At 46.6% G+C, this 26,666-nt stretch overlaps 1 protein-coding gene across 5 annotated transcripts in view; it reads right to left on the bottom strand.

Annotated features, from left to right (window-relative positions):
• LOC128929796 (uncharacterized) overlaps nt 1–26,666 on the bottom strand; it is a 126,180-nt gene that overhangs the window by 63,715 nt on the left and 35,799 nt on the right. Inside the window, exons 2-7 of one of the 5 annotated variants that reach the window (XR_013527171.1) lie at nt 25,740–25,894; nt 10,691–10,762; nt 5,994–6,059; nt 5,858–5,904; nt 5,177–5,262; nt 4,215–4,348 (exon numbers count right to left, since the gene is read on the bottom strand). Coding sequence is in view for 2 of the 5 variants with exons in the window: in XM_078350393.1 (XP_078206519.1) it covers nt 25,740–25,894 (155 nt within the window). In the remaining 3 variants the exon portion in view is untranslated. Of the gene's footprint in view, nt 1–4,214; nt 4,349–5,176; nt 5,263–5,857; nt 5,905–5,934; nt 6,060–10,639; nt 10,763–25,739; nt 25,895–26,666 lie in introns of those variants that run through there. The other 4 variants (XR_013527172.1, XM_078350393.1, XM_078350392.1 and 1 more) reach the window with 4 other exon arrangements.

Here is a 26,666-nt window from a genome sequence, read left to right as displayed (position 1 = left end):
TGGACGGTGCACTAGGATCCATGATTTGCCAGAGCTATAGACAAAGGATCAGGAATACAGACAAATGTGTACTGACAAGATGAAGAAGGCTTCCAGACTCAGTGACATTTAAGCAGGGTTTTGAAGGGTAAGTAGGAGTCTGCCAAGTGGGGCTGCAGACGGGAAAGATGAAGCACATGTAAAGAAAGTCACATGTGGAAGAGCCGGTAGAGTGAAAGTGCTCTGCGTGTTTGAGAACCACAGAGAGTTTGAGACAGAGTGTGGTGGATGAGGGGAAGGTGGTAAATCACAGCACAGTGGCGGGCTGAGATTTCCAGAGCAAGGCCATCCTTCCAGGCTAAGGAGGGCACCACTCAAGAGGTTTAAGCAGACATCTGCTTTGGAAGGATTCCTAGCTGATGTAAATGCATATTCTACCTCTGATGTAGCCTGCTTCTCTTGCCGGGTCCTCATTTGCCTGGGCATCTGTGAATGTGCTGGTCTACCTGGAACACTAAGAGGCCCTCTAGGGAGGCTGAGGCTGACTGCGGCTGCAGCTACAAACTCCTGCCCTTTGCCTCTGTGCAAGTACCTTCTTGGCACTCCTCTGGCGTTCCTCTCATTGACTGGGCATTAGTGGGGTCTTTACACCCTGGCATTCTGCTTGGTCAGGCTCTGTCAGATGGTCATTCAGTGGAGCGGGGCAGTGGAGCCACAATAAACCCTTCCCTGTCCCTCTTCTGATCCCAGCTCCTGGCCCACCCCAAACCCAGCTCTGCCCCATGAAAACCACACGCTTCACCGCTCCACCCCAATTTGCAGCCCAGGGTGCTTTAACCTTCCTGTTAGAATGGCTTTCTTTCCCCTGCCCCCTCCCTGGCTGGCGTTTCAGCCCACCCTGGTTGGGTTCGTTCTTGTAAAGTTGAAAAAGGACCCTTCTTTCATGTAGACGTTCATTTTTAATCTCAGTTAATCATCCAAAAGAGGCTTCCTGACAGAGAACAGTAGATGCATTTTGGAGCCCTACAGGCTTGCAGCCTGGCTGTGTGACCTTCAGCAAATCATTTCACTTCTCTGAGCTCCAGTATCCTCATCTGTAAAATGGGAACATCAGCCCTCACTGGGCAGAGATTAAAAGAGATAACGTGCAGAATGTCAGTCAAGGAAGGGCTGAGCTCAGCCGAGAGACCTGAACAGGAAGGGACACATTCCTATGCCGCTTCTAAGCACTGGTACCTTTGGCCTCCCGCTAAAAAACACAAACAACACATTGTGTGAAATCAGGGTCTCGCGCTATTGCAAGTGATTCTGCAGTGGAATGGGAAGAAGCCCACCCTCGAAAAGGATCCTAGGGCCTCTGCCAACAGAAGGAAGACACATCCTTCCTGTTCCTAAGGGAAATGGAAGGCTGCAGCCAAAGCCATCATCTGAAGCCTGGCAGACAGGTGGCTCTTGGGCTGACCTGTGCCGGGCTGGTAAGCCTCATAGTTTCATTGTTCCACCCGGGCTGGGGAGCTGGTTGGTGGAGTTGGCTTAGAGAAGGATATTTTGTATCCGGCTTTTGGAATGACTAATGAATGAGCTGTCTCCACTGCAGAAGAATTATGCCACTTAAGCAAAACCCAGCCAGGCTGGTCGGCTCTGAGATAGCTAATAGGAAATGCCTGTCAGAGCACTGACGCTTCAAAGCCAAATATATTCTCACTGTGTTCTCTGTTTGCTAAGTTTACTTTATGCAAAATATAACTCAGCTGAAAATATGTAGATGGCAGAGTGCTCATTCCTTCCCTCTGGAAGAAATTGCGAAGAATGGGAGGAGAGCAGTTTGCAGTTAACCCTACTGGTCCAGCCAGGCTGAAGCCGAGCCAGACCCAGAGATCTACTCGCTAGAAAGTCTGCGCCTCTGATGGGTCCATAGCAACTGCAGTCTTCAAAGCAGAGGTGCCTGCCCTCCTGCCACGCTTCCAGACAATGGGAACACAGGGAGTGTGCCACTGGCCAGCACAAACAGCCCACCCCCCAACTTGCCCAGTGTTGCAGGGACCTGTAAGGCCACGTGGGGACAACTGAATTTTTGCCCTGTTCAGTGGCCTTACCCGCCAATACCCACCCCTCATCAGCGAGGCACAACATCCTCCAACCAAGAAGCAACCAAAAAAGTCAGTGACCCCTACAACCCCTGAACAGAGCGATAGCTGAGTGGATGCTGAAGCAATGCATTCTGTGGGAAGAGCACTGGCTGGGGAGTCAGAGGAGCTGACTTCTGGTCCCGCTTCTGCCTCTTCTTCTGCTACCCTGCAGGGAAGGTCTTCAGACCTCGGCTTCACCATCGATAAATGGAGAGATTGGACCAGCTCAGCAATTTCAAGAGTCACATGATGCTAACACTCCATATTACACACGACAGAACAGAGGCAGGAGTGTGGTAGAGCACCTGCTTCTCAATTCCCTGACCTTCTCCCACTCTCAAGAATTGCCACAAGGAGCTGGGCATAAAGACAGGATCATCTTTATAGAGATACGTGAGATTTCTCAATACCCAAAGTGGAAAAGATCCCCCGGGGCTATGACCATGGAACGTGCATGTGCAGATCCCTTGCTGAGGAGGAGCCAAGACACAGCAACTCTTGGAGCCTTTTACCTGGAAATATCCTTATTCCCATAAGGCCACAATCACCAGGAAGTCTGCAGGCAGCTCAGCCCCTCTTCCAAACACCCTCCCTACATCAAAGGTCTGGCCTCCTTTATGGAAGACATTTAGGTTTACTCCTCTGGGGCAGAAGTGGTGAGAACTAAGCCTAAGGCGCCTTGGGCTTCTCAGAAGGACCTGGAGAACAACCATGGAACCAAGCATATGAGGCAGCACGAGGATGAAGACACGCATTAGACACAGTTCTGCTCACGGAGGGCTCGCTGTTTTGTTGCAAGATGAGAAAATATAGAGGAGGCCGGGCGTGGTGGCTCACGCCTGTAATCCCAGCACTTTAGGAGGCAGGCGGATCACCTGAGGTCAGGAGTTTAAGACCAGCCTAGCTAACATGGCAAAACACTGTATCTACTAAAAATACAAAAATTAGCCGAGCGTGGTGGTGGGCACCTGTAATCCCAGCTACCAAGGAGGCTGAGGCAGAAGAATGGCTTGAACTCGGAAGGCAGAGGTTGCAGTGAGCCGAGATCGTGGCACTGCACTCCAGCCTGGGTGACACAGCTAGACTCCATCTCCAAAAAAAAAAGAACATACAGAGGAAGCAAAGAATGTTGCAGGTTAAATCACTTGACACTGACATTGCTTCTGAAGCACCTTAGGAGTTCAGAGACGTAAAGCCCTCGGACAGTTGCTGGATCTCTGAGCCTCTGTCCTCATCTATAAAATGGGGATGATGATGACTTACCTCACTACAGAGACAGTGTATACAGAAAGCCTCACACACCACCCAGCGCAATTTAATCACTCAATAAAAAGAAGCAATTACTGTTTTTATTGCCAAGGCTTAGAGGAGCACTTCTCAACAGAATTGGTTCCAGGTGAGCAGAGACCTGACCCATCCCTTTAGCCCTTGGGGCTTGGCCTGGGGTGTCTGGACCCCCTGGCTGGCCCTTCTCAAGCTCCAGCAGTTCCTGCAGTGTGTCACACAGACAGTATCCATTCCTTCATGTGCAAAGAACATTGGGAAGCCCGGACTTAGAGACCTCCAAGTAGGCTTTAAAACTTACAAGGCTGGCCGGCCGGGCATGGTGGCTCACACCTGTAATCCCAGCACTTTGGGAGATCGATGTGGGCGGATCACCTGAGATCAGGAGTTCGAGACCAGCCTGTCCAATATGGTAAAACCCCGTCTCTACTAAAAATACAAAAATTGGCCAGGTGTGGTGGCGTGCACCTGTAACCCAGCTACTCGGGAGGCTGAGACAGGAGAATCACTTGAATCCAGAAGGCGGAGGTTGCAATAAGCTGAGATTGTGCCACTGCTCTCCAGCCTAGGTGACAGAGGGAGACTCCATCTCAAAAAACGAAACAAAACAAAACATACAAGGCCTTTGGTGAGGTGGGCAGTGTGGAGGGGCATCTGCTGCCATAATAGGAATCAAGGAAAACAGCAAAAACCAGCCATGAAGAGTGAGTGGCCAGGTGCAGTGGTTCACTCCTGTAATCCCAGTACTTTGGGAGGCTGAGGCGGGCGGATCACCTGAGGTCGGGAGTTTGAGACCAGCTTGCTCAACGTGGAGAAACCCTGTATCTACTAAAAATACAAAATTAGCCAGGTGCATACCTGTCATCCCAGCTACTCAGGAGGCTGAGGCAGGAGAATCGCTTGAAACCGGGACGTGGAGGTTGCGGTGAGCCGAGATAGTGCCATTGCTCTCCAGCCTGGGCAACAAGAGTGAAACTCCATCACACACACACAAAAAGGAGTGAGAGACGGTGGGCCTAGGAGGCAACAGGCAGCTGGGAGTTTTCTGTGCCCTATATAGTGTCCTGCACAGGGACTCCCAGAACATATTATTAGCTGAGTCATTGATCCTGCTCTATGGGGAGCAGAGTCCAAGCTGAGAGATTCTGAGGGAGAAGGCTGGATAATGTCTGCTTAAGTGGGATGAAACAGGGTCAGGCTCAGGAGGCAGGGCTTGGGGGCCTGTGGGGACATGCTGAGGCTTAGGGGCTTGTGCTGCTCAGGGGTCAGAGGAAGACAAGGGACAGGAGTCAGGGCAGACACTCAGGCAGGTATCAGATGGCAGAACAGGGTGCAAGGCAGGCATTCGGGTCAGCAAGCAGGTGGGAGCTGCAGGAAGCATAAGCTCCAGTGCTGAGGAGTCATTGAGCCAGGCTCAGCCATAGAGACTGGGAGCTACATGAAGCCCAAGAAGCCAGACAGAGGTGCTGACACTTGCTTAGCCTACTTTAGAGAACCATGCAGCGATCACAGCAGGAATCACAGCCCATCCAGCTCATGGGTGGCGGTGGAAAGAATCACACTAGCACCTCTCCATGCATGCGGGGACTGCCACAGACACCGGAGGGCAGGACTGGGGAGTGGAGTAAGCTGGGCCAGAGAAATTAACGTGGCTGCCACGTGGCCAGCAGTGCCAGGCACAGCACTAGAGGAGCTCAGGAGTGTGCTGAGTTCAGGTGGGGCTGGGAGGCTGGCCCATCAGGCAGGTGGTGTGGAGCAGCAGGAGGCCTGCAGCAGGAAAGTACCTGGTTCTGGGCAGCCGGACCCCAGCTAGAAGCAGGTTCCCAGAGAAGAGGAGATGAGTATCAGAGTCCAGCCCTTGTCAGACACCCTTAGGAGTAGTAAAGCACATGGGCTTCAGTCTCAGGCAAGCCTGGTTTGAATCCTCCTCCCCACTTTAGCAGTTGGACAGCACTGGTGGTAACACTTAACCTCTCTCAGTTTCCTTATCTGCAAAGTGGAGAGAATCACAGCACCTACTTCACAGGGATGAAGGTTAAATCAGGCCATCTGTGAACCTTCTAGTATATACAGATGCTCACAAAATTGTACCTATTCTAACCATGATGATTAGCCCCTGAGATTGCCAGGTCCCCAGAAATCAGGAGGGCTTCCCAGGTGAAAGAACACAGCAGAAGCCCAGCCCGTGCAAGAAGGAAAAATCACAAAGGCTGCGACCACAGATAAGCCCCTGTTCAAATCCTTGTAAGTCCTTAGCAAGTGATGTAATCCCTTCAAGCCTCAGTTTCCTCTCCTATAGAATGGAGTTTTTACCACCTGCCTTTGGGGTTGTTGTGATGATTAAATGAGATAATGTATGTGAAGAGTCCAATCCTGTAGGAGCTTAGTGAAAAGCTTTGCTATGGACTAGGATGATACAGGAGGCAGGTGAGTGAGGACGGGATAAATGGGGGCCCAGGGCTTACCCTCCGTACTCCAGATCCAGACCTCTCACAGCAGAAATACTTTCTCTCTGCAGAACAGACACAGCCACAGCTAAGGGGGCTCCACAGGAATGTACCCTGCAAACGCGCTCACATACTCTGATAGGATTCCACCTACCTGGACGGAAGTGACTCAGGAACTAGGTAAGCCACATCTGATGGTGGAGACAGCCGGTGGCTGTAGCTGGGAAGGGAGAAGAGAAAGAATACGGTGGTGGGGAGGGGCTGGTGGAAGAGAGATTTCCATTGACTCAGTAAGTAAGTAATTACTTGTGTAGTTTCTACAGGTCAAGCCCTGTAGATACCAGGGTGAACAAGACTGTCATGGTCTCTATACCCTCAAAACTGAGCCTAGCAGGGGAGCAATGAAAGGGGAGCTTTGTGGCTGGGCGCAGTGGCTCACACCTGTAATCCCAGCACTTTGGGAAGCCAAAGTGGGCAGATCACTTGAGGTCAGGAGTTCGAGACCAGCTTGGCCAACATGTTGAAACCCCCTCTCTACTAAAAATACAAAATTAGCCAGGCATGTTGGAGTGCACCTAGTAATACCAGCTACTGAGGAGGCTGAGGCAAGAGAATCACTTGAACCTGGGAGGCAGAGGTTGCAGTGGGCCAAGATTAAGCCATTGTACTCCAGCCTGGGCAACAGAGTGAGACCCCATCTCAGACAAAAAAAAAGTGGGGGGAACTTTGGGGAGATGGTTCAGTGATCATATTCTGGCTGGAATGGGGGTGCTCGTGCAGGTGGGAATGTGTGCTGTGATCAGGTGAGGGGGTGAAAGCAGCTGGGGATGCAGGCTGCGTCATTTGGTGGGAGAGAGCACTGCGTGTCACCAGACAGACCCCATGCCATGGCGGCTCTCCTCTTACCAGCTATTTGGTTCTGGACAAGTCAGCTTTGGGGGCCTTCATTCCCTCCTCTGTAAGACGAGACTGCTAGTACCTGCCTGACGGGGTTGTTGCTGACTATTAAATTAAGCGATCCATAGAAATCTGGCCACTTGGTAAGTGCTCAGCACATGGGGCTGTGGTTACTAAGACCATTAACCACCAGGGGAACCGAGGAGATAACCGGAAAGGGTAAATGAGGACGTGGGAAGCATGTTAGTTGATAACTGCGCAAGTCTAATGTGTTGAGTATCTTTTGTGGGTGTAGGACTAGGAGAGGTTTGTACTGGAGTAGGGTGGGGAGTCTGGCTCCTCAAGAAAGAGGACCCCCAAGTCAGCTGGAGCAAGGGGATGCAGTCCAGTTGAGGAAAAAAGAACTTTTGGTCAGTGTCTGGCTTAAACGTTTCCACCTTTACTTTCTCCAAGACGCCCCCCACAGCAGTTGGAAGGATGGTCTAGATCCCCAGAGCCAGCGTTGGGCTTGACCTGGCCACACTCTGAAAGCAAGATCCTGGACCAAAACTGTGGTATGAAAAGGAAATGTCTGCTCAATGGACATGTTTCTGTAGACAGAACAAATCCTCAATAAACATGTTACCTTTAAAAAAAAAAATGGCAGCCCCATTGTAAGCAAAGGACTTACAAGACAAGGCCCCGATAGGAACAAAGGAATCACCCCCACCAACGCTCTTGCCAGAAATTCTTGGAGAAGTCTCAGAGCCAAAATTCTCGGGGAGCAGTCCCAGAAGACTGCCCATCAGGCGGGGAAATGCAGGCAAAATGTAATGTGTAAAATGATGAGCTGGAGAACTATGTCTTAATGAGGCGAACTCCAAAGATGCTTTTCCTTTAATCTGGCATTTGAAACGAAAGGCTGCTGAGACGCCCCCCCCCACCCGCCCCACCCTCATGCGTTGCCATGACTACTCAAGTTCTTAGACTATGAAAGAACCACCTCAGCATTTCCTCTGCAACAAAAGAAAATTATTGCAGGTTTCTGGGTAGAGAACCCCAAGGAATGGGACCTGTTACAGGATAGCAGGTTCTTCAGAATTGTGAGGGATGAAATCCGAGCCTACAGGGACGGGGCTTTCTGAAAAGCCAGGGGAAGGAAACTGAGGGTGACAGGGCCCTGCGCTCGCCCCAGCTCACACAGTCTGGCTTCCCCTGTGGTGGCTGGCTCCCTCCCCTCAGCTGGACCTCATTTGCTCCTGCAGTGAAGCAAGTTAAAAGAAAACACATCCCTTGCCCATATGGGAAGGGGCAGGCAGTGGGAGAGGAGCAGGTCCTGGCTCAGTAGGTCCCAGGAGGGCAGCAAAAGGTGACTTCGCCTGCTCCCTAGTCTGCATGCTCTTGAGATAGCCAAGGGAGACCAACCTGTGGCATGACTGGGAAGCCCCTCCATGGCCCCCTTAAAAGCCCGAGGTCCTGCTAATGGGGGCCGAGCTAAGCCTTCTCCCAAATTCAGAAAGCGAAGCCAAGGAGGCAACAACCGGACAGGCAACCTGCTCCCTCCCCATCCTGAGCCTTAAGTGGAAACTCGGACACTGCTCTCAACACCTCCCTTTCCTTCATCCTCCACATCCAATCCTTCCTCTCCCTTTGAGACTACTTCCTAAAAATGTCTCAAATCCATCCACCTCTTTTTCTCCATGGCCACTGTCTTGGTTCAGGCCTCACCATCTCTAGTCTGAAGTGTTCCTCCAGACCACTGGACGATAGTGTTCCTCCACAGCAGGCTAGAGCGGTCATTTCGGAACACAAATCTGATCAGGTCACCTCCTGCCTAAAACCCGCCAGGGGCTCCTATCGCCTTTGGGATATATTTTCAAATTCCTTAGGAAGACAAGCAAGGCCTTTCATGATGGACACCCCTCATCCCTGCTCACTCTACTCCAGACATAAAGAAAGCATTACCCCAACTTCTGCATTCTCCCATACCTCCGGGCCTTCGCGAATGTTCTCCTCCTCTTAGAAAGGCCTTCCCTGACCCAGCATCCTGGATATCTTCTGCTTGCCATTGCCAGATCTGCTCTCCAGCCTGCTCTGTACCCCAGAGTCTGTCCTGTATAGATCGCTTCAACCAGCTCCAGTGCCCTCTGGCTCCTGGCTTGGTTTGGCCAATGGGGACCACCAGCAAGAGTTTGGAAGACAGGAAAGAATGAGGTCAAGGCTATTCATTCCCTCCTTGAATGGTCGCATCAGGCTAGCTGATCCCTAGAAGGAAGGTCACTCCTATCAAGGTGACCTGAATGACACGACTCCCTCTTCCCAGGCTATAGCCTGACCCTCTCCCCCGTCTTGTGGCCTAGGGGAGGAAACAGCTCTGCTGCCACCAGCCCTGAGGTTCTGGACTGTCTTGTGTTGTTCTCCCACACTCCGCCCAAACCTCTGCAAATAATCTCTTTGTACATAAACCCTCCTCACATCATCGTAACTTAAGGGCCTGTTCCCTTTTAGGACCCTGACTAATGCATGCATCCTTTGGCTTTGCCGAATCATCACCATTCCCTGGTACTACACGCAGGCATCCTCCTCCAGGAAGGCTTCCCTGTTCTCCCAAGGCTGGTTCAGCTGCCCCTCCCCCAGGCTCCTGTAGGAACTCTGTAGGCTCCTGTCCCAGCTCTTCCCACACTATTGCAAAAGCCAGTCACTTGCACTAAATCTGAGTCCACGGAGGGTGACTGAAGTCAAAAATCTTTTGTGAGTCTGAGGGAAAGGTTCAGAATGGGGTATAGTGAGGAGTCTGGCTCCTGCTGAAGGAGGACCCCCCCTAGTTGCCCCCTAGTCACATGGTTTAGTTGAGGAAGAAAGAAGTTGAGACTATGTGTCGTTGCTCATCCCTGCACCCCAGAATCTGGCACAAAACATTTGCTGAGTGAAGGAAAGAGGAAGCCATAGCCCAGAGTGAGACCCTGCCCAAGACCCACAAGGAAAAAGGGCAGCATCCCTTTGTGGTGGTGTTCCTCAGACCAGGGCACAGGGGCAGTCAGATCACAGACCAAAGGGCCAGAGGAAAGGCTGGTACTTAAAGAAGACCCCCATCCCCAGGACCTGAAAACCATGTTAGTGTGCATGGGGAGAGAGCAAGGGAGACGTGCTGCTTCCTGTTTCAAAAGCTGTGCTTCCTGAAAAGGAGTGAAGAGCGTCCCTCAGCCTGCGTGGACACAGCAGAAGTATTCCTCCTCGAGCTAAGAGCCCTGTGAACCTGGGCCTCAACCCCAGGGACACTCACATTAGTTTGCTGAAATAAATTATTAAGAGCCCAGGGACTGTTTGTGCCAAAGGACCCAGCAGTACCCTCCCCAGTACGTTGCCAAATCATTCATTCATTCTTTCAGTAAAATGTACTGGGGATATGTTCTTTGCAAAATTCTTCCCTTGTGTTTATTCTGTTAAAATTCTATCCAAAAGGGAAAAGTCATTTTTTCCCTTGCAGTCAGTGTCCCCAGTGGACCTTGTAAGAAGCCTAGCAGGGGCTGGGCATGGTGGCTCACACCTGTAATCCCACGACTTTGGGAGGCCAAGGTGGGTGGATCACCGGAGGTCAGAAGTTCAAGACCAGCCTGGCCAACATGACAAAACCCCATCTCTACTAAAAATACAAAAAATTAGCTGGGTGTGGTGGTGTGTGCCTATAATCCCAGCTACTTAGGAGGCTGAGGCAGGAGATTCACTTGAACCTGGAAGGTGGAAGTTGCAGTGAGCCGAAATCACGCCATTGCACTCCAGCCTGGGTGACACAGTGAGACTCCGTCTCAAAAAAAAAAAAAAAGAGACAGGGCCAGAGGGTGGGCTTCCAGGTAGAAAGGCCCTGGGCACCTGGACAAATCATGGGAGATGGGGCAGACATGGTGGGCGGAAGCGGAATAGTGATCTGATATAGCAAGAGGACTCCAGAGCGCTAGCTCCTGCTTGTCTAGTTACCGCATGTCTCCTGTTATCTGTCTTCCTCCAGGGCAGAATGGTGGTCTTCACAGGACCTAGCTCAAAGCGTTGCTGTGAAAATGAGATAAAATAAAATATCCTCCGTGAGGTCACCTAGAGCAGTGGGTCCCAACCCTATCAGACCCAGCGCTCCCCTTTTTACATCAAATCTTCTGTAAGACCACCTTGACTATTCGAAAATGAAATTTATAGATGATATCACCCATCTATGCACATATTTTTTAGAAAATCGATATACCACCCTAACTATGAGATAATGAACAAAAAGGAAAAAAATTAGAATAAACTAACAGACATTGCGATCTAGAAATGCCTGGGCATAACTATACTAGAAGAGATAATGTAGTCAAATGATTGCACCTATTTGTAATAAGTAAGTTTGAACGCAAGAGAAGTAAAATAATATTCACTGGAACATTATGGGTACTTCTTTATATTTGGTGTTCTGAAACAAGATTAAATAAGTCTTATACAGTCATACAGATATGTAGAATCATTACTCATGTATAAATGCATATGAAGAGAGGCGTGTTGTTTTGGCAACTCAAATACTATGAACATATTATTGTTGGTATTGTGGTTTTCTGAAATGGTAAACAACTCCTGGTAAAGAAAAAACGCAGTGCTCTTTCCATTTATATAAAAATTCAGTGCATATTAAAATTGTACAAAAGGACTGGACGCGGTGGCTCACACCTGTGATCCCAGCACTTTGGGAGGCCCAGGCGGGTGGATCACTTGAGGTCAGGAGTTCAAGACCAGCCTGGCCAACATGGCGAAACCCTGTCTCTACTAAAAATACAAAAATTAGCCGGGTGTGGTGGTGCGTGCCTGTAATCCCAGCTACTCGGGAGGCTGAAGCAGGAGAATCACTTGAACCTGGGAGGTGGAGGTTGAGGTGAGCAGAGCCTGGGCGACATAGCAAGACTCCATCTCAACAAATAAAAATAAAAAATAAAATTTTACAAAAGTACTTTGTGTATAAACACAAATTAGAAATAGAAATATAGACCACTATAAAGAGGTTTTCCACCTACATGAACATCTGGTGGGGCATTCAAATGGCAGGAGAGGTGCAGGAGAAATCTTCATTGTTCAAGACTGCCTTGCCTATGGCAGGAAGTCTGGTTCCCCTCTGCCTCCAGCTAAGCAGTGCCCCCGACCGATATAACAAACACCACACTTTTCTAAATTGCCTCTAGGGGGCAGCACTGTCCCCGTTGAAGATTAGTGGGCCAGAGTTTATGGGGTTATCCACTAGGTAGCCCACGGAGGAATGAAGGATGACAGCCAAACAATCTCCAGAAATGCAGACCAGACAGTCAGCGTTAGGGAACTCTATCAGCACGTCACACTCGGAGCCTGCTGGTTTGCTATGTTCTGCTACGTTTTTGTTTGGTAGGGGCCACAGGGTAAGGCCATTCCGATGGACAGGGGTTGAGGTCTCTCCTGAAGAGAGTGGAGAAGCAATCAGCACCAAAATGGACAGAGCTATGTTGCACAGACTTCCAAGTTAAAAAAAAAAAACAAGCAGTCTCTGCAAACTGATATGTCCTTGTATTTTTCTTCCCTGAATGATTATTGGGAGCTCTTTGAAAGAGTGTCATCAGCATTCTTTGCAAATAACCCTCAGTTTGCTCAGCTATAGCTCTGCCTTGAACATCACAGAGTATTTCACAATGTTGTGACATTTTGCCTCTCAACTGAATGTATCTAAAGAAAAGCCAGTGTCTTTTGCGGATATAAAACCATACTTCTAGCAAGACAGGTCAAGGCATTGGGTGAGGCAGTAAGCTAGTGTCTGCCCACCCCATTCCATCTTGATGCAGCCTTAATCAACAAAACCTTACTTGAATCTGAGGCTTATCTGCCACTAAAAGGAGCAATCATTTCTAACCATCCCAGGAAGAGACAGATCCTCATACAGAACTCTGGGGTTCAGATGATGGCACCAGACACAAGGGGGATGACTGTCTCCTTTTCAGCTTCATTCTATATTTAGTGGGTCCATCTGAACTTTCAAGAGCACAGCTGTCCCAGCTTCTGCCCCAAGGCCAGGCCTGGTTTTGTGACACTGACCATGTGGGGGCAGCCCCCACACTGATGAGGCCAAGCCCTGGGCCCTCATGATCAAGTCGTATCTTGTAAACAAGATTTTATGGGCTCATGTTACTCTCTCTGTTTATTTCTGCTGTTCTTCCCAACCTGTGGTAAAGGCTGGTCTGAGGAATCCAGCCTGGTCTCAGCTGCCCTGTTCGTGTTGAAGGGTGGGGATGATGAGTGAGAAATCCCAAGGGAAAATTCTAGTCACTCCTCTCCACACAGAGAGACTCCTCTCCACACAGAGAGCCTCCCTTTATTGCTAAGCTTGGAGGAATTGGCTTTCATTCATTAGGAAAGTGGCAACTTTTCTCCCAAAGGATCTGGTGAAATCACAGAGGCCCTAGTTTTAGATGAACCAGGCAAGACACCAGGAAGGGGTCTCAAGCCCATGGGCTAAGTAAGCCCCCAGGCTGGTAATCAGAATTTGAGAATACCATGAAGGTTGACTTTGTAGTGAGGAGCTATGATGTTGATGCCCCATTTGTAGGCTGTAGGGAGCGCATTTAGTATCAATTTTGCCAGGAGACAAAGTGGGTCCACCAATAGTTGATGGAGGTAAGTGTACCTTTCGGAGAGAGTGGCTCCATCCATGGATAGAATGGATGCAGCAAAGTTCGGAACCAAGCAGGCTTGACACATGTCACCTAGTGTATTAGTCCATTTTCACACTGATGATAAAGACATACCTGAGACTGGGTAATGTATAAAGAACAAGAGAGTCACAGTTCCACATAACTGAGGAGGCCTCGCAGTCATGGCAGAAGGTGAAAGGCACATCTTTTTTGTGTGTGTGTGTGAGACGGAGTTTTGCTCTTGTTACCCAGGCTGGAGTGCAATGGCGCGATCTCGGCTCACCGCAACCTCCGCCTCCTGGGTTCAGGCAATTCTCCTGCCTCAGCCTCCTGAGTAGCTGGGATTACAGGCAGGAGCCACCAAGACCAGCCCCTCCTCCAACTTTCTAATCTTCTTATGAAGCTAGCCAAATGTATTCTACTCCTGACACGAAACAAGAAAAAAAGAAACATGTAACTGCAGTTACTTCTTTTTTTTTTTTTTTTTGAGACGGAGTTTCGCTCTTGTTACCCAGGCTGGAGTGCAATGGCACAATCTCGGCTCACTGCAACCTCCGCCTCCTGGGTTCAGACAATTTTCCTGCCTCAGCCTCCTGAGTAGCTGGGACTACAGGTGCGCGCCACCATGCCCAGCTATTTTTAGTAGAGACGGGGTTTCACCATGTTGACTAGGATGGTCTCCATCTCTTGACCTCGTGATCCGCCTGCCTCAGCCTCCCAAAGTGCCGGGATTACAGGCGTGAGCCACCGCGTGCGGCCCGAAAGGCACATCTTACATAGCGGCATCCAAGAGAGAAGGAGAGCCAAGTGGAAGAGGAAACCCCTTATAAAAGCATCAGATCTCAAGAGACTGATTCACTACGAGACCCGTATGGGGGAAATTCCCCCCATGATTCAATTATCTCCCACCGGGTCCCTCCCACCACACATGGGAATTATGGGAGTACAATTCAAGATGAGACCCGGGTGGGAACACAGCCAAACCATATCACCTACATACATTTTTTGAGGACAGAGAAGGAGCCAAGAGAAAAGAGAACAAATATGCAAATAAACAAAATAGAAATAAAAACTGAAGGTGTTTTCTCAAGATTTATTTCTCAGTATTTCCTACACTCCTCAGGAGTCAAAGTCAGCATGGTCCCTGGAACCCCTTAGAGGCAGGGGGAGTTGCATCGGGGTGGGGACTAAAACAGCTCCATCTTAAAGAGAAACTGACATCATCTCCGAAAGCCCTGAGGAACGTGTTCTTACACAGACCTGAGTGCTGGAGCCTCTCACTTTAGCAAGCACAGTCAGAGCCTAAACATCTGGCCTTCTGCTCCACAGAGCTGCTGCCCAAACTTGGGGCACACTTTGGGAGAGAACCAGAGGGAAAGACCTCTCAGTCGTAAATGTGGATCTCACAAAGCCTGTGCACGCAACCAATGGTTCTCAGCCCTGCATTCACACTAGAATCACCCGCGGAGTTTTTAAACACACCCAGGCCTGGGCCCCACAACCAGAGGTTCTCATTTAATTGGTCTGGAGTAGGACCCAGGCATGGATATGTTTTCAAAGCTCCCCAGGTGATTCTAATGTACAGCCAGAGCCGAGAACCACCACGTTATACAATAGGAGAGGCCCTCGGGCTCCCACTCAGATCCCAGTTACTCTTAATTTATATATACTTCGAACAATCCAGTTGTCTGGTTTTCTAGCTGTTATAAGATTAAAAGCAGTACTTTTAGAAGAGAGGAGAAAGGCTGCTAATGAAAAGACACTAACAGCAGCAAGACATAACACATGGAAGTCTGATCACACAGTAAAGATAGAAAACCTATAAAAAGCAAACACAGCATCCAGCCTCTCCCATATCCTATTTACAGTCAAGGCCTGAGAAATCACTTGATGGCGAGGAGGGAGCATGATAGTTGCAGTGTGAAGGGCAAGTGATAAATGTTGACTGTCCATGCTGTGAAAGGCGTGAAGGCATGTGCAGACAGTTGCTACAAACATTAGCTCATTCAAGTCTCATGACAGCCCTGTAAGTCTTATTATCCCATTTTAAAGAAGAGGAAACCAAGACTCAGGGAGGATCACTGGTGTGCTCAAAGTTGCACCAGCAGTAGCTGCAAAGCTGGGATCTGAATGTCAAACGTCGATCCCTTTGACTCAAAAGCTCACGTCTGTTAGAAAGTGCCATATCTGCTTGTTAAGCACAATAGCTGATATTTGTAATGATGGCCCAAGGTCCAGAGCTGCGTCTCCCTCAGTGTCCAGCTGTTTGAGATGTTCACTTTAGGAATAGTTACACACACACAAACACACACACACAAATATGTGCCTTTTAACAGTGATGAAAGAACGGAGTATCCATCCGGGAAATAAATAAATAAATACACATTATTTCCCAGCTCACACCATTCGTCAAAATGAATACCAGATGGATAAAGATGGAAATGAAGCCATAAAGGTAGGTACTAGAAGAAAATACGAGTGAATATTTTATAATCTTAGGAGGGGGAAGAACTTTCCAAACATGTCAACAAAAGCAGAGACCATAGAGGAAAAGATTAATAGATTTGACTATGAAAAAAATTAAAAACTTCTGTACATCAAAACCCACCATAAATTAAAAAAATATTCAGTCTTACTAACATTCAAAGAAAGGAAAATTAAAACAGCAGTAAGAGACCTTTTTTGCTGATCGAATTTGCAATGATTAAAAAGAATTATTATCATACCAAGAGTTGGCATGGGTGGGGGGAATCTGCACTCACACACGGGTAGAGGGGTATAAGCTGGGATAAGGGCATTTTGGCAATACATTAAAAAAAAAAAGCCTAAGAAGGCACATATCTTTGACCCAGTAATTCCATGTGTAAAATGAAAAGGACACAAATGTACATGTGCCAGGATTTTATTCACTGATGGAATATTGAAATATTCACTGTTTGGAATATTGAAAAACCAGAAGCAACCTGAAAATTTAACAAAAATGAATTAGTCCAACAAATTTTGCTATACATAAAAAGCAATGTTATATAGCTATTAAAAATGCTGCTATATAGAAGACCCAGTGAACAGAATAGAAAGCATAGAAACAGACCTGAGTAAATATGAGAATTTGGTCTAAGAAAAATATCAAATCAGTGAGACAAAGATAGATTTCTAAATAAATTGCATTTGGCTAACTGGAACTAGAAGCTGGACGAATATTTCTCACAGTATGCCAGGATAAATTTCAGCTGGATCAGAGATACAAATGCGGAAAATAAAACCATCAAATTGCCATAATAATAATAGAACCCTCTCATAATCTTGGAGCAATGAAAACCTTTCTAACTGATTCAAAAATCAAGAAGTCATGAAATAAATGACTGAAAAATACGCCTACATAAAAAGTCTTAAAACACCTGCATGGCAAAAACCCCATAAGCAAAGTAGGAAAACAAATGGCTAACTGAAAAAGAAACTGCAACTCTTTTCACGAAGGGTCAATCACTCCAACATATATTTGTTTCTTCTTTTTTTTTTGCCTTAGCCATGCATGAGCATCTAATACATATTTGTTTCTATAAATCAAAACCAATATCCCAATAAAAAGGTACCACTGTCAGAAAAAAAACCACACAAATGGCTTTTAAGCTTATCAAAGAATGTTCAACCTCATCTATAATAACAGGAGAGCAAATTATATAGAATTCGCAATGATACACCCCCTTTTCACCTATCAGATTTGCACACATCCAAAATATTCTCATTTGCTCATGTTGTAGGGAAACAGATACCCTCATACTTTGCTGGCAGGGGGGCAACATGGCACATCCTTATGAAGGACAATGTGGTATTTTCTATTGATGTTACCACTAATCTATTTTCCCCTTGATTCATCAGTCCTACTCTCAGAATTTTTCCTGCAAATGTACTTGCACACAGAAATGACATATGTACATATTACAAAATTATTTATAATAGCAAAATATCAGAAATATTTCAAATGTCCAACTCTATGAGTTGGTTAGATATTATGATCCATCCATACCATGAAATACCAGGAAGCTCTCTATCCACTGATACGGAAGTCTCCACTCTATGCCATTACAGTTTTTTTGGTTATGGTTTTGTTCTTTTTTTTTTTTTAAGCAAGGTGCCAGAGGGGAGGAATGAACAGGAGGACACAGGGCATTTTTAGGGCAGTAAAAATACTCTGTATGATTCTACAGCGGTGGATCTATGTCATGATACATTTGTCAAAACCCACAGAATAAACAACACCAAGAGTGAACCCTAATGTAAAATATGGTCTTTGGTGATAATGACTCCGATGTAGGTTATATCAACTGTAATAAATGTATTACTCTGGTGGGGGATGTTGATAGTGGAGGAGGCTATGGATGTGTGCAGACAGGATATATATGGGAAATCTCTGATTCTTGCTCTCAATGTTTCTATGAACCTAAAACTGCTAAAAAATAGTCTCTACAAAAAACAAAAACTAAACAGCAAGGTGCCCAATAGTATATATAGTGTGTTATCTTCTATGTAAGAAAGGATGGGGAATATACATTTGCATTTGCTTCTAACTATGAAAAGCAGTGTCCTATGGGTAGGGAAGGCAGAGAACCAAATGAATGGAAGCATGTGTGGGAACAAGAATTTGCAATGTATGCTTCTGAATGTTGTTTTGATTTTTGAACTATGTAAAAGCATTTATTTTTTAAAATAAAATTAATACATAATGGTACAGGTTCATTTGTGTTGACATAGAAAGAGTTTCAGAATTGACTTAGTGCATAAAGTAGGTCACAGGATTCTATATAGAATAATCCCAATTTTTAAAAATATATCATACCTATGTGGTCCTACTCAACTATATTGGGAGACAGGAAAGTCTAGCAAGATACATTCTAAAATATTAACAGTAGTCATCTTCAGTTGGTGGGATTTAGGGTTATTTCATTTTAATTATTTTTCTTTTTATCTGTATTTTCTAATGTTTATAAAATCCTCATGTTTTATTTTTATAATTATGAAAATAAAGAGAAAAAAAGTTACCTCAAACAAGCCCCAAGGAAAAATGAATAATCCAGGAAAGACAGTTGCAACATGACAAAGAACTTCAAATCTTTACTATTTAAAGAACTCTTGCAAAAAATAAGAAAAAGAAGAACGCTCCAGGAAGAACCCAGATAAACAACAGAATGAATGTGAAACACTTACACAATGTATTATTATAAAGCAATCAATGGTAATATTGAACACTATCTAATAACAAAGAGGGTCATTATATATTAAGAAAAAACAGGCTAGAAAATAGTGTTGTTTTAATAAAATATATCTATACCACACTTACAGACTTTATTCAATGTATCCATTTATGTGCAGATACAAATACAGGCACAGAATTAAATCTGTGAGGATGGGCACTGAAGGGTATATGATTTCTGAATGGTAACATTATAGGAGTTTCATTTTTTTCTTGCCTTAACTTTTTTCAGCAATAAAATGGTTACTTGTATAAGAGAAAATATTTATAATATTGCCTTGTGAAAAATTTAGCCACAAATAAGTCCCTCATCTTGTATTTAATAATGAAAAACTGAAAACAAACTAAATGTATAACAGTAGGCATTAAAGGTGACATGTGGTCCATGGGGCAATTTCAATCACAAATAATTACCTTATAGGAAAATATCAATTAGAGTGAAAGATTCAAGCTATGTGAAGAAATATATGCTGTGCATATACAAAGCATATCCACTGAAAAAATAAAATTGTATGTGCTTAGAAAAATTGGAGGAGGACACCCACCAATGTATCTGTTTACTGTAGTTACCCCTATCTAGGTACGGGTAATTACCGGTGTTATTTTGTCTTTGTTTTTTTCTTTTTGATGGTCAAGATTTTCTCAATTCTCTATAATAAATAGTATCTTCTAAAAATGGGGAAAAAATAAAACACTAAGTTATTTATTTTTTTAAGACGGAAGCTCTAAGTTATTTTTTTAATGCTTTAAAAACAAAGATGATTCAAGAAACAAATTCTGAACTACCTAAGAATTGGCTCCCCCAGAAAGAGCCATATGAGTTAGGGATTTTGGCGAACTGAGGTGGGCTATCTCCTTCTACTGAATGACAAGGAGAAGTCTAGCATGGCCTTTGTCCTCACTGGGATGCTTAGCCCCTCTTCCTCCTTCCCTTGAGTCTTTCTTTTTTTTTTTTTTCTGAGATGGAGTCTTGCTTTGTTGCCCAGGCTACAGTACAGTGGCACAATCTCCGCTCACTGCAACCTCTGCCTCCCAGGTTCAAGCAATTCTCTTGCCTCAGCCTCCTGAATAGCTGGGATTACAGATACATGCCACCACACCCAGCTAACTGTTGTGTTTTTAATAGAGATGGAGTTTTACCATGTTGGCCAAGCTGGTCTTAAACTCCTGACCTCGTGATCCACCTGCCTCGGCCTCCCAAAGTGCTGGGATTATAGGCGTGAGCCACCACGCCCAGCCGAGTCTCTCTTGACTATAGGGTGTTGGCCACCACACTGGGCAAAACAAAACTGCCCACCAGTATATGAAGGCTGGATGCTGCAACAGGCAGTGCTCCCCAAGAATCACTGGTCCAGCCACTCGTCTTCTAGCAGGTAAGTTAATAGACCTGTTGGGCCAGAAGGTGGTTGGAGGGCAGCATCATTGATGAAGAGGCCAGGGCACAAAGGTTCTCTGCAAAACTTGATCCTGGCTCAGACCCTCCTTTCACTGCTTCTGCGATAGCCTCCTTGGCCATCGTAATCTTATTGCTGAGTTTGTTAAAAGAAAGGAGCTGCCGGGCATGGTGGCTCACGCCTGTAATCCCAGCACTTTGGGAGGCTGAGGCAGGTGGATCACCTGAGGTAAGGAGTTCGAGACCAGCCTTACCAACATGGTGAAACCCCCATTTCTACTAAAAATATGAAAATTAGCTGGGCATGGTGGTGCACACCTGTAGTCCCAGCTACTCGGGAGGCTGAGGCAGGAGAATCACTTGAACCCGGGAGGCAGTGGTTACAGTGAGCTGAGATCGCACCGCTGTACTCCAGCCTGGGAGACACAAGCAAAACTTCATCTCAAAAATAAATAATAAAACAAAATAAAGGAGCAGCTACAAGGTGGGTGTCTCTCAGGCAGCCCCCTCCAAAAGTGCCACAGCAAAGAGGTGGGCTCTGAGACCCAGGCAGTCCCCAGGCCCTTTATGTCTCCTGAGAGTTTATTACAACAGCCTCCTAACCCAACCCCCGCCCTGCCCACCCTACCTTCCAGGCCCCTGCCACCCATCTTGAAATACAGCTAACGATTTTATTCCTGGGATCAAAACAGTTTATGTAAAATCAGTGCTTCTCAATCTTTACTACTGAAGCGCACCAACAGTAGACAAAAGAAATGCCTTCAGTTCCCCCAGGGGACTGCAGAGCCGGGAGCTCCTGCCAGCACACCCAAACACTCTTTGAAGTCTCCTGTTTTCTCTTAAAAATTCATGAGAATGTTGCATTCTACTCCATGATATAGCTGAATTGCTTTTAATATGAAGATGTTTAAAATTATTCACCTCAAGGAAAATTGATGTTCCCGAAAGAAATATTGTGTTTATCCGGAGGCTTCAAGTATCCTCCTTGGAGAATTATCTACAGGATAAAATCCAAACTCCTGACAAGCAAGGCTCTTTAAAATTGGGCCTTCATAAACCTTTCTGCTTTTCTGTTCCCGCACCTCGGCACACGCTCCAGTGTCTGGGCTGCTGGCACTCGGGTCAGTTCCTGATATGCCAGCTTCTTCCCAGGCCCCATGTGTGTGTTTGCTTCCTTTGGGGCCACACTCCCTGCCTGTTGACAAGCCACTATTCCTAAAGCCTCCAGGGGGATCACACACCACCTCCCACAGGAAACCTTCTCTGATCGCCCCTGACAGATACGATGTGAGAGGGGCCGTGAAAACAGCCTGTGTTTTGGAATCGGAAGGCTGCTGTTCATCTGACTCCAACTCTTGACGGTGGACACATGATCTAACTTCTCTTAGATTTCATTTGTAAAATGGGGAATAATTATGCTGCCCTCAAAGGGCTGTTCTAGGGATTAAATGAGATTCAAGTAATTGTGCAGTGCCCAGCACATACCCACTTCCACCTCTCCAAATTCCCATAGCACTTTATTGATCCCATTGATGGCAAGAGTATGCGTTTCCGTTGTCGTTCTTTTTATGATGGCTTATCTCCCCTAAATAGATCAGTGGTTCCCTATGTCCCCAAAAGCTTCTTGTATTACCCCCATGGTCCCACAGCTTGAAAGATTTTGGTTATTAAATTAAACACAGTTATGAAATAATAGCCTGCTTTTCTCAGTTCTTGATCCTGGTGAGCTTTCTGAACATTGAGAGGGTTGCCAGCCTTTCCTCTCATGCCTAACTCTAGGGACTTGGTGTTGGGCGCCACCCACCAAGGCCATAAACACCTTGAATCTCCAGCCCTGTTTCCACACTTCCCACAGCACCGTACTCAGTGCCCTGTGCTGAAAACACACCCAGTAACTGCTTGTGGCATAAACAAGAAGTTTCACACACACGACGCGGGAGAAGCCCTCTCCCAATCAGCTGGCTGGTGTGCAGAAAGGGGTCATTGTTACGGGAGGCAGAGCTGGAGACCAGCCCTTCTCCTCCATCCACCCAGAGTGGCACCCCCAATTAGACCAGCTGGCCTCCAACTTCTGTGTGTGAGCCGATTAAAACGCACCCTCTCTCCAGTGTCTGGAAACTCCTGCAAGGAAAGTTTGCTGCCTAAAGTTGGCTTTTGACTAGAGTCTTAATAAGAGGCCTCCGCAGGCTGTGGTTAGAGAGACAATGTCACTTAGAGGAGCAGCTTGAAGCGGCAGTTAGGAGAAGAATTATTTTAATGAATACATTTCCTTTCAATTGTATGGGAATATCAAGATCCCATTAGAATGGGGAAGCAATTAGAACTAATAAAGATGAATGCACAGTCCTCTGTGCGTGCAGAATAACAAGCAGGCCACAAAGGGACTCCGGAGAGCCCGCTCTAATCCAACGAACCAGCAGCCAGCAGAGGGGAAATGGCTCTGTTCAGCCGCTCAAAGCCCTGGCGCCCTGCACATTCTGATCACGGCCTGCAAATGGCGTGAGGTGGGCCTCGGAGGTGGGGGTTGGGTCCCCCCCGCCCTTGCCAGGCCTCTTGGGGATTGAGATGGGCTGTTGGCAGCCCCTTGGCAACAGCCATTCAGACCAGGGCCCTGGCTCCTGGCCAGGCTTTCGCCCGCCCCTTGCACTGGGCCTCATTGTGTCCAGGTGGCAAATGCCTTCTCGCCAACTCTCCTTCGAGGTTTAGAGAAGGGGTGGGACAGGGGAAGAGGGAGAAGAGGATGAATGAGTAGGGGGCCCTCTGCCCCCTGCCACTCCCCTCCCCCGCCGGCCAAGGTCTGCTCCTCCTCTGGGTTTGGTGTTGTATTACAGACACTGGTGAGTCACTGGCAGCCAAACACAGAAGTACTGTTGCTTACACAATTACTCTTCAAACAGTAACAAACAATTTTCATTACCCAAGTCAGATCGAATCATCCGCCTGGCCATCCTGCCTCAATCCCAGCCCCACAGACGGGACCCAAAGCCTCACACTCTGCCCATTCTGCTCTGACAAAACCAGCCTTCAATTTGTCCCGGGTTGGGGACAGGGACAAAGCTCTTCCTCTGATCTCTCCTTGGAGCCTGCTCAACTGCACGGATGTCAAGCCCGTCAGGAGAAATAGAGAAGCCACAAGCACCTACGCAGCCTGGGGACCGTCAGATGGGGGGTGACATGCTGTTACTCAGCACCTGTGTGAAGGCGTTCAAGAGTTTGGAGGACTCTACTGCCGAGTTTAGAAGGAATCCAGCAAGATAACCCTGGCTCCCCACCAAAGTCTTCACTGGCCTCAAATGGAGTGTCAGTACTTGACATTTCTTTATTTAATCTTTTTTGGCCAGACAGTTTTTTCAACCAGGAATGTGTAAGCTGTTCCGAAATGTCTGTGTTAAGAGGCCAGTAACCCTCATTACTGGGAATTTTCCACCACGTCTCTTTTAGAAAAGGGTCTGTAACATTTTCTATTTGTTTCCTAACGGTGGGGCACTTTAAAAGCATATTTGCATTAATAATCTTGATTGAACGTCAAAATAACTCTGTGGGGATGGGCAAAATAAGGGTTGTTGGGGCCTAAAGATGAGGAAAAAGTGGCCCAGAGAGGTTCAGCATCCTATGCAGGGTCACAGAATGGGTGAATAACGATCTGGCTTCGCGCTTTGTCCCAGGAAATCTCCCGCGCATCTCCACTGAGCACTGGGCATTCCAGGACAGTCCATCCTGCAGTTCCGCTTTTCCAGTGGAACACGCTTCTCCCTTCCATGCATGAAACTGCAGGAAGCACCGTGGGCTTTTGAAGACTCTAGGCTACGAAGGAGACTCTCTCAAGAAGATTCCAACCCAGTACTCACTAAAGTATATGTCTTGCCATCTCCCAAACCAAAGACATACACCTTTCCTCCCTTTTAAAAGCTTAGGCAAGGAATGTATTAAAAGTCTGCCTGTCCGGTTACATGTGGACACAGGAAACGGGAAAACCGTTTGCATCCCTTCTGCTGTAACCTGGGAACATCTAGGATTGGCAAGTGGCAAGGCAGGGTCTGTTCCCCTTTCTTACTCCTCACCACCTCCCATACCGAAAGGCCTATTCATTCCATTTTTTTAAATCCTTTTTTATTTTTATACATTCTGAGGTATGGTTCATTCACTAAGAAATGCATACCTGGCTGGGAGTGGTGGCTCATGCCTGTAATCCCAGCACTTTGGGAGGCCAAGGCGGGTGGATCACTTGACATCAGGAGTTTGAGACCAGCCTGGCCAACAAGGTGAAACCCCATCTTACTAGAAATACAAAAATTAGCCGAGTGTGGCAGCGCACACCTGTAGTCTCAGCTACTTGGGAGGCTGAGGCAGGAAAATCGCTTGAACCTGGGAGGCAGAGGTTGCAGTGAGCCAAGATCATGCCATTGCACCACTCCAGCCTGGGTGACAGAGTGAGACTCTGTCTCAAAAAAGAAAAAAAAAAAAAAAGAAAGAAAAGAAATGCATAGCTATTAAGTGTACAGTTTGGTAAGTTTTGACAAACATACACCTACATCCACATCAAGATACAGAACACTGCCGTCACCACCAAAACCTCCCGGATTCCCCTTCCAGTCAGCACCAACCCAAGCCTCCACTGCCCAATTTCTATCACCATAGATTAGCTTTGAACATCCGAGAAATGGAATCATATGATATGCATAATCTTTTGTATCTTTCTTCTGCCCCTCAGTATATCTGCCACACTCATTCACGTTGTGTCTGTAACTGGTTCCTTCCTATGAGTAGCAATGTCATTCATTCAGTTCTTAAAATCCAGCCCTATGACTGTGGATTTGTCCCTCAAAACTCTTTTCACTACTATCTCCTCTGCATGCTCCTCTCCACGCATATATCACCTGCACATCTCCCTGGCAATCGTTGTAGGGAGGAAAATATGTCAGTGGACTATTTTATCTCTAGCACTGTCCTTTTAGGTACGGGTGGCTCTCTCTGCCTTCAGGAAAAATAGATAACCAGGCAGTCTTGCTTCAGAGTAGACAGATCTGGGTTTTCATTTCTGGTCTAGCACTTAACAGATGGGTGGTTTGGGGCAGGTGATTTAACCTCTCTGTGACTGTTTTCCCATTTGTAAACGCAGATAATAATATCTTCCTAATAGGGATTTGTGAGGACTAAATTATATTGTACATAAAATGTTTGGCACAATGAAAACTAATAATAGCCTCAAGCTAGACTATCATAAACATCCTCTTGCTTCATTCACATACTTTCAGTTTTTCTAAGTCATATGATACAAATGGGTAGATAGTTTCCAAAGTTTTTAAAAGGAAGATTTCACATTTAGATTTTGAAAAGTCTGTCAGATATGTACTTAAAATAAATAACTTATTTCCTAGGGAAAAAAGTAAAGGCTTGTGTCATTTATTCATTGGCAATTATATATCGAGCACTGACTTGACTATGAAGCTCTTCAAAAGAGCGAAAGACACAGCCCTAGCTTTTAGGATGTTTGGTTTGGGGAGGGTAGCAAGATAAGCACAAAAACATTCTAATACAAAGCATAGTGAATAATTGCCATAATTAACATCTCTGAATGTAGTGGTTAAGAGAATGGTCTGTGGAGCCCTGCCTTACAGGGTCACATCCCAGCTGCGTGATACTGAGCAAGTTACTTAACCTCTTCGCATGTAACCTCACCTGGAAAATGGTGCTAGTAATACCACATACCTAGCAGGGCTGCGGTATCAGGAAAAGGCGGCCCAGAGTGGTTGAGAATCCTGTTGCAAGGTCGCAGAATGGGTGAGGGCTGACTCCTCCTCCACAACTCCACAGTCTAGGCATTCCAGCACAGTCCATCTTACAATCCTCATATTCGATATTGCCTATGAAAATATGCAATAATTAATAGCTAACATTTATTGAATATCAATATGTGCCAAGCACTGTGTTATATGCTTACGTGCATTACTTCACATAATCTCCACAATGCAGTTACGACTGTTATACTCATTGTACTGACAAGGCAACAGAAGGGCAGAGGTTTCAGCAACTTGCCCAGCATTACATAGCTAGTAAGTAGCAAACAGTGTCACAGAAAAGAAACAATCGTCTGTGAAACGGGGGTGATGGTATTACTACTTATATTAGTGAGAATCCAATGAATTAATATTTGAGAAGGGCTTAGAACGGAGCCTGGCACCTAATAAGGCCTAAATACGTGGATGTGAACAAATTGCTAAGGTGATTCAGAGATGGTAACAAATAAGTTCTATGCATGGTGACCAACGAAGGCTTTGGAAAGGTGATGTTTATACTGGGCCCTGAAGAGTGCACAGGATTTGGATAAATGGAGGTGATAGAGAGGGCATTTCAGACAGGGAAGGAAGGGAGGGAGAAGGAAGGGAAGGGAGGGAGGGAGGAAGGAAGAGGGGGAAAGGAAGGAAGGAAGGGAAGGAGGGAGGGAGGAAGGAAGGGAGGGAGGAAGGGAAGCAGGGAGAGAGGAAGGGTGGCAGGAAGGGAAGGAGGGAGGGAGGAAAGGAGACAGGAAGAGAAGGAAGGAGGGAAGGAGGAAGGGAGGCAGGAAGGGAAGGAGGGAAGGAAGGAGGGAGGGAGGAAAGTAGGGAGGGGGGAGGAAGGGAAGGAGGAAGGAAGGGA

Source organism: Callithrix jacchus, chromosome 15, assembly GCF_049354715.1.
Source record: "Callithrix jacchus isolate 240 chromosome 15, calJac240_pri, whole genome shotgun sequence".
NCBI lineage: Eukaryota > Metazoa > Chordata > Mammalia > Primates > Cebidae > Callithrix > Callithrix jacchus.
Note: the sequence above shows the minus strand (reverse complement) of the source record. Positions and strands in the feature narration are given on the sequence as shown.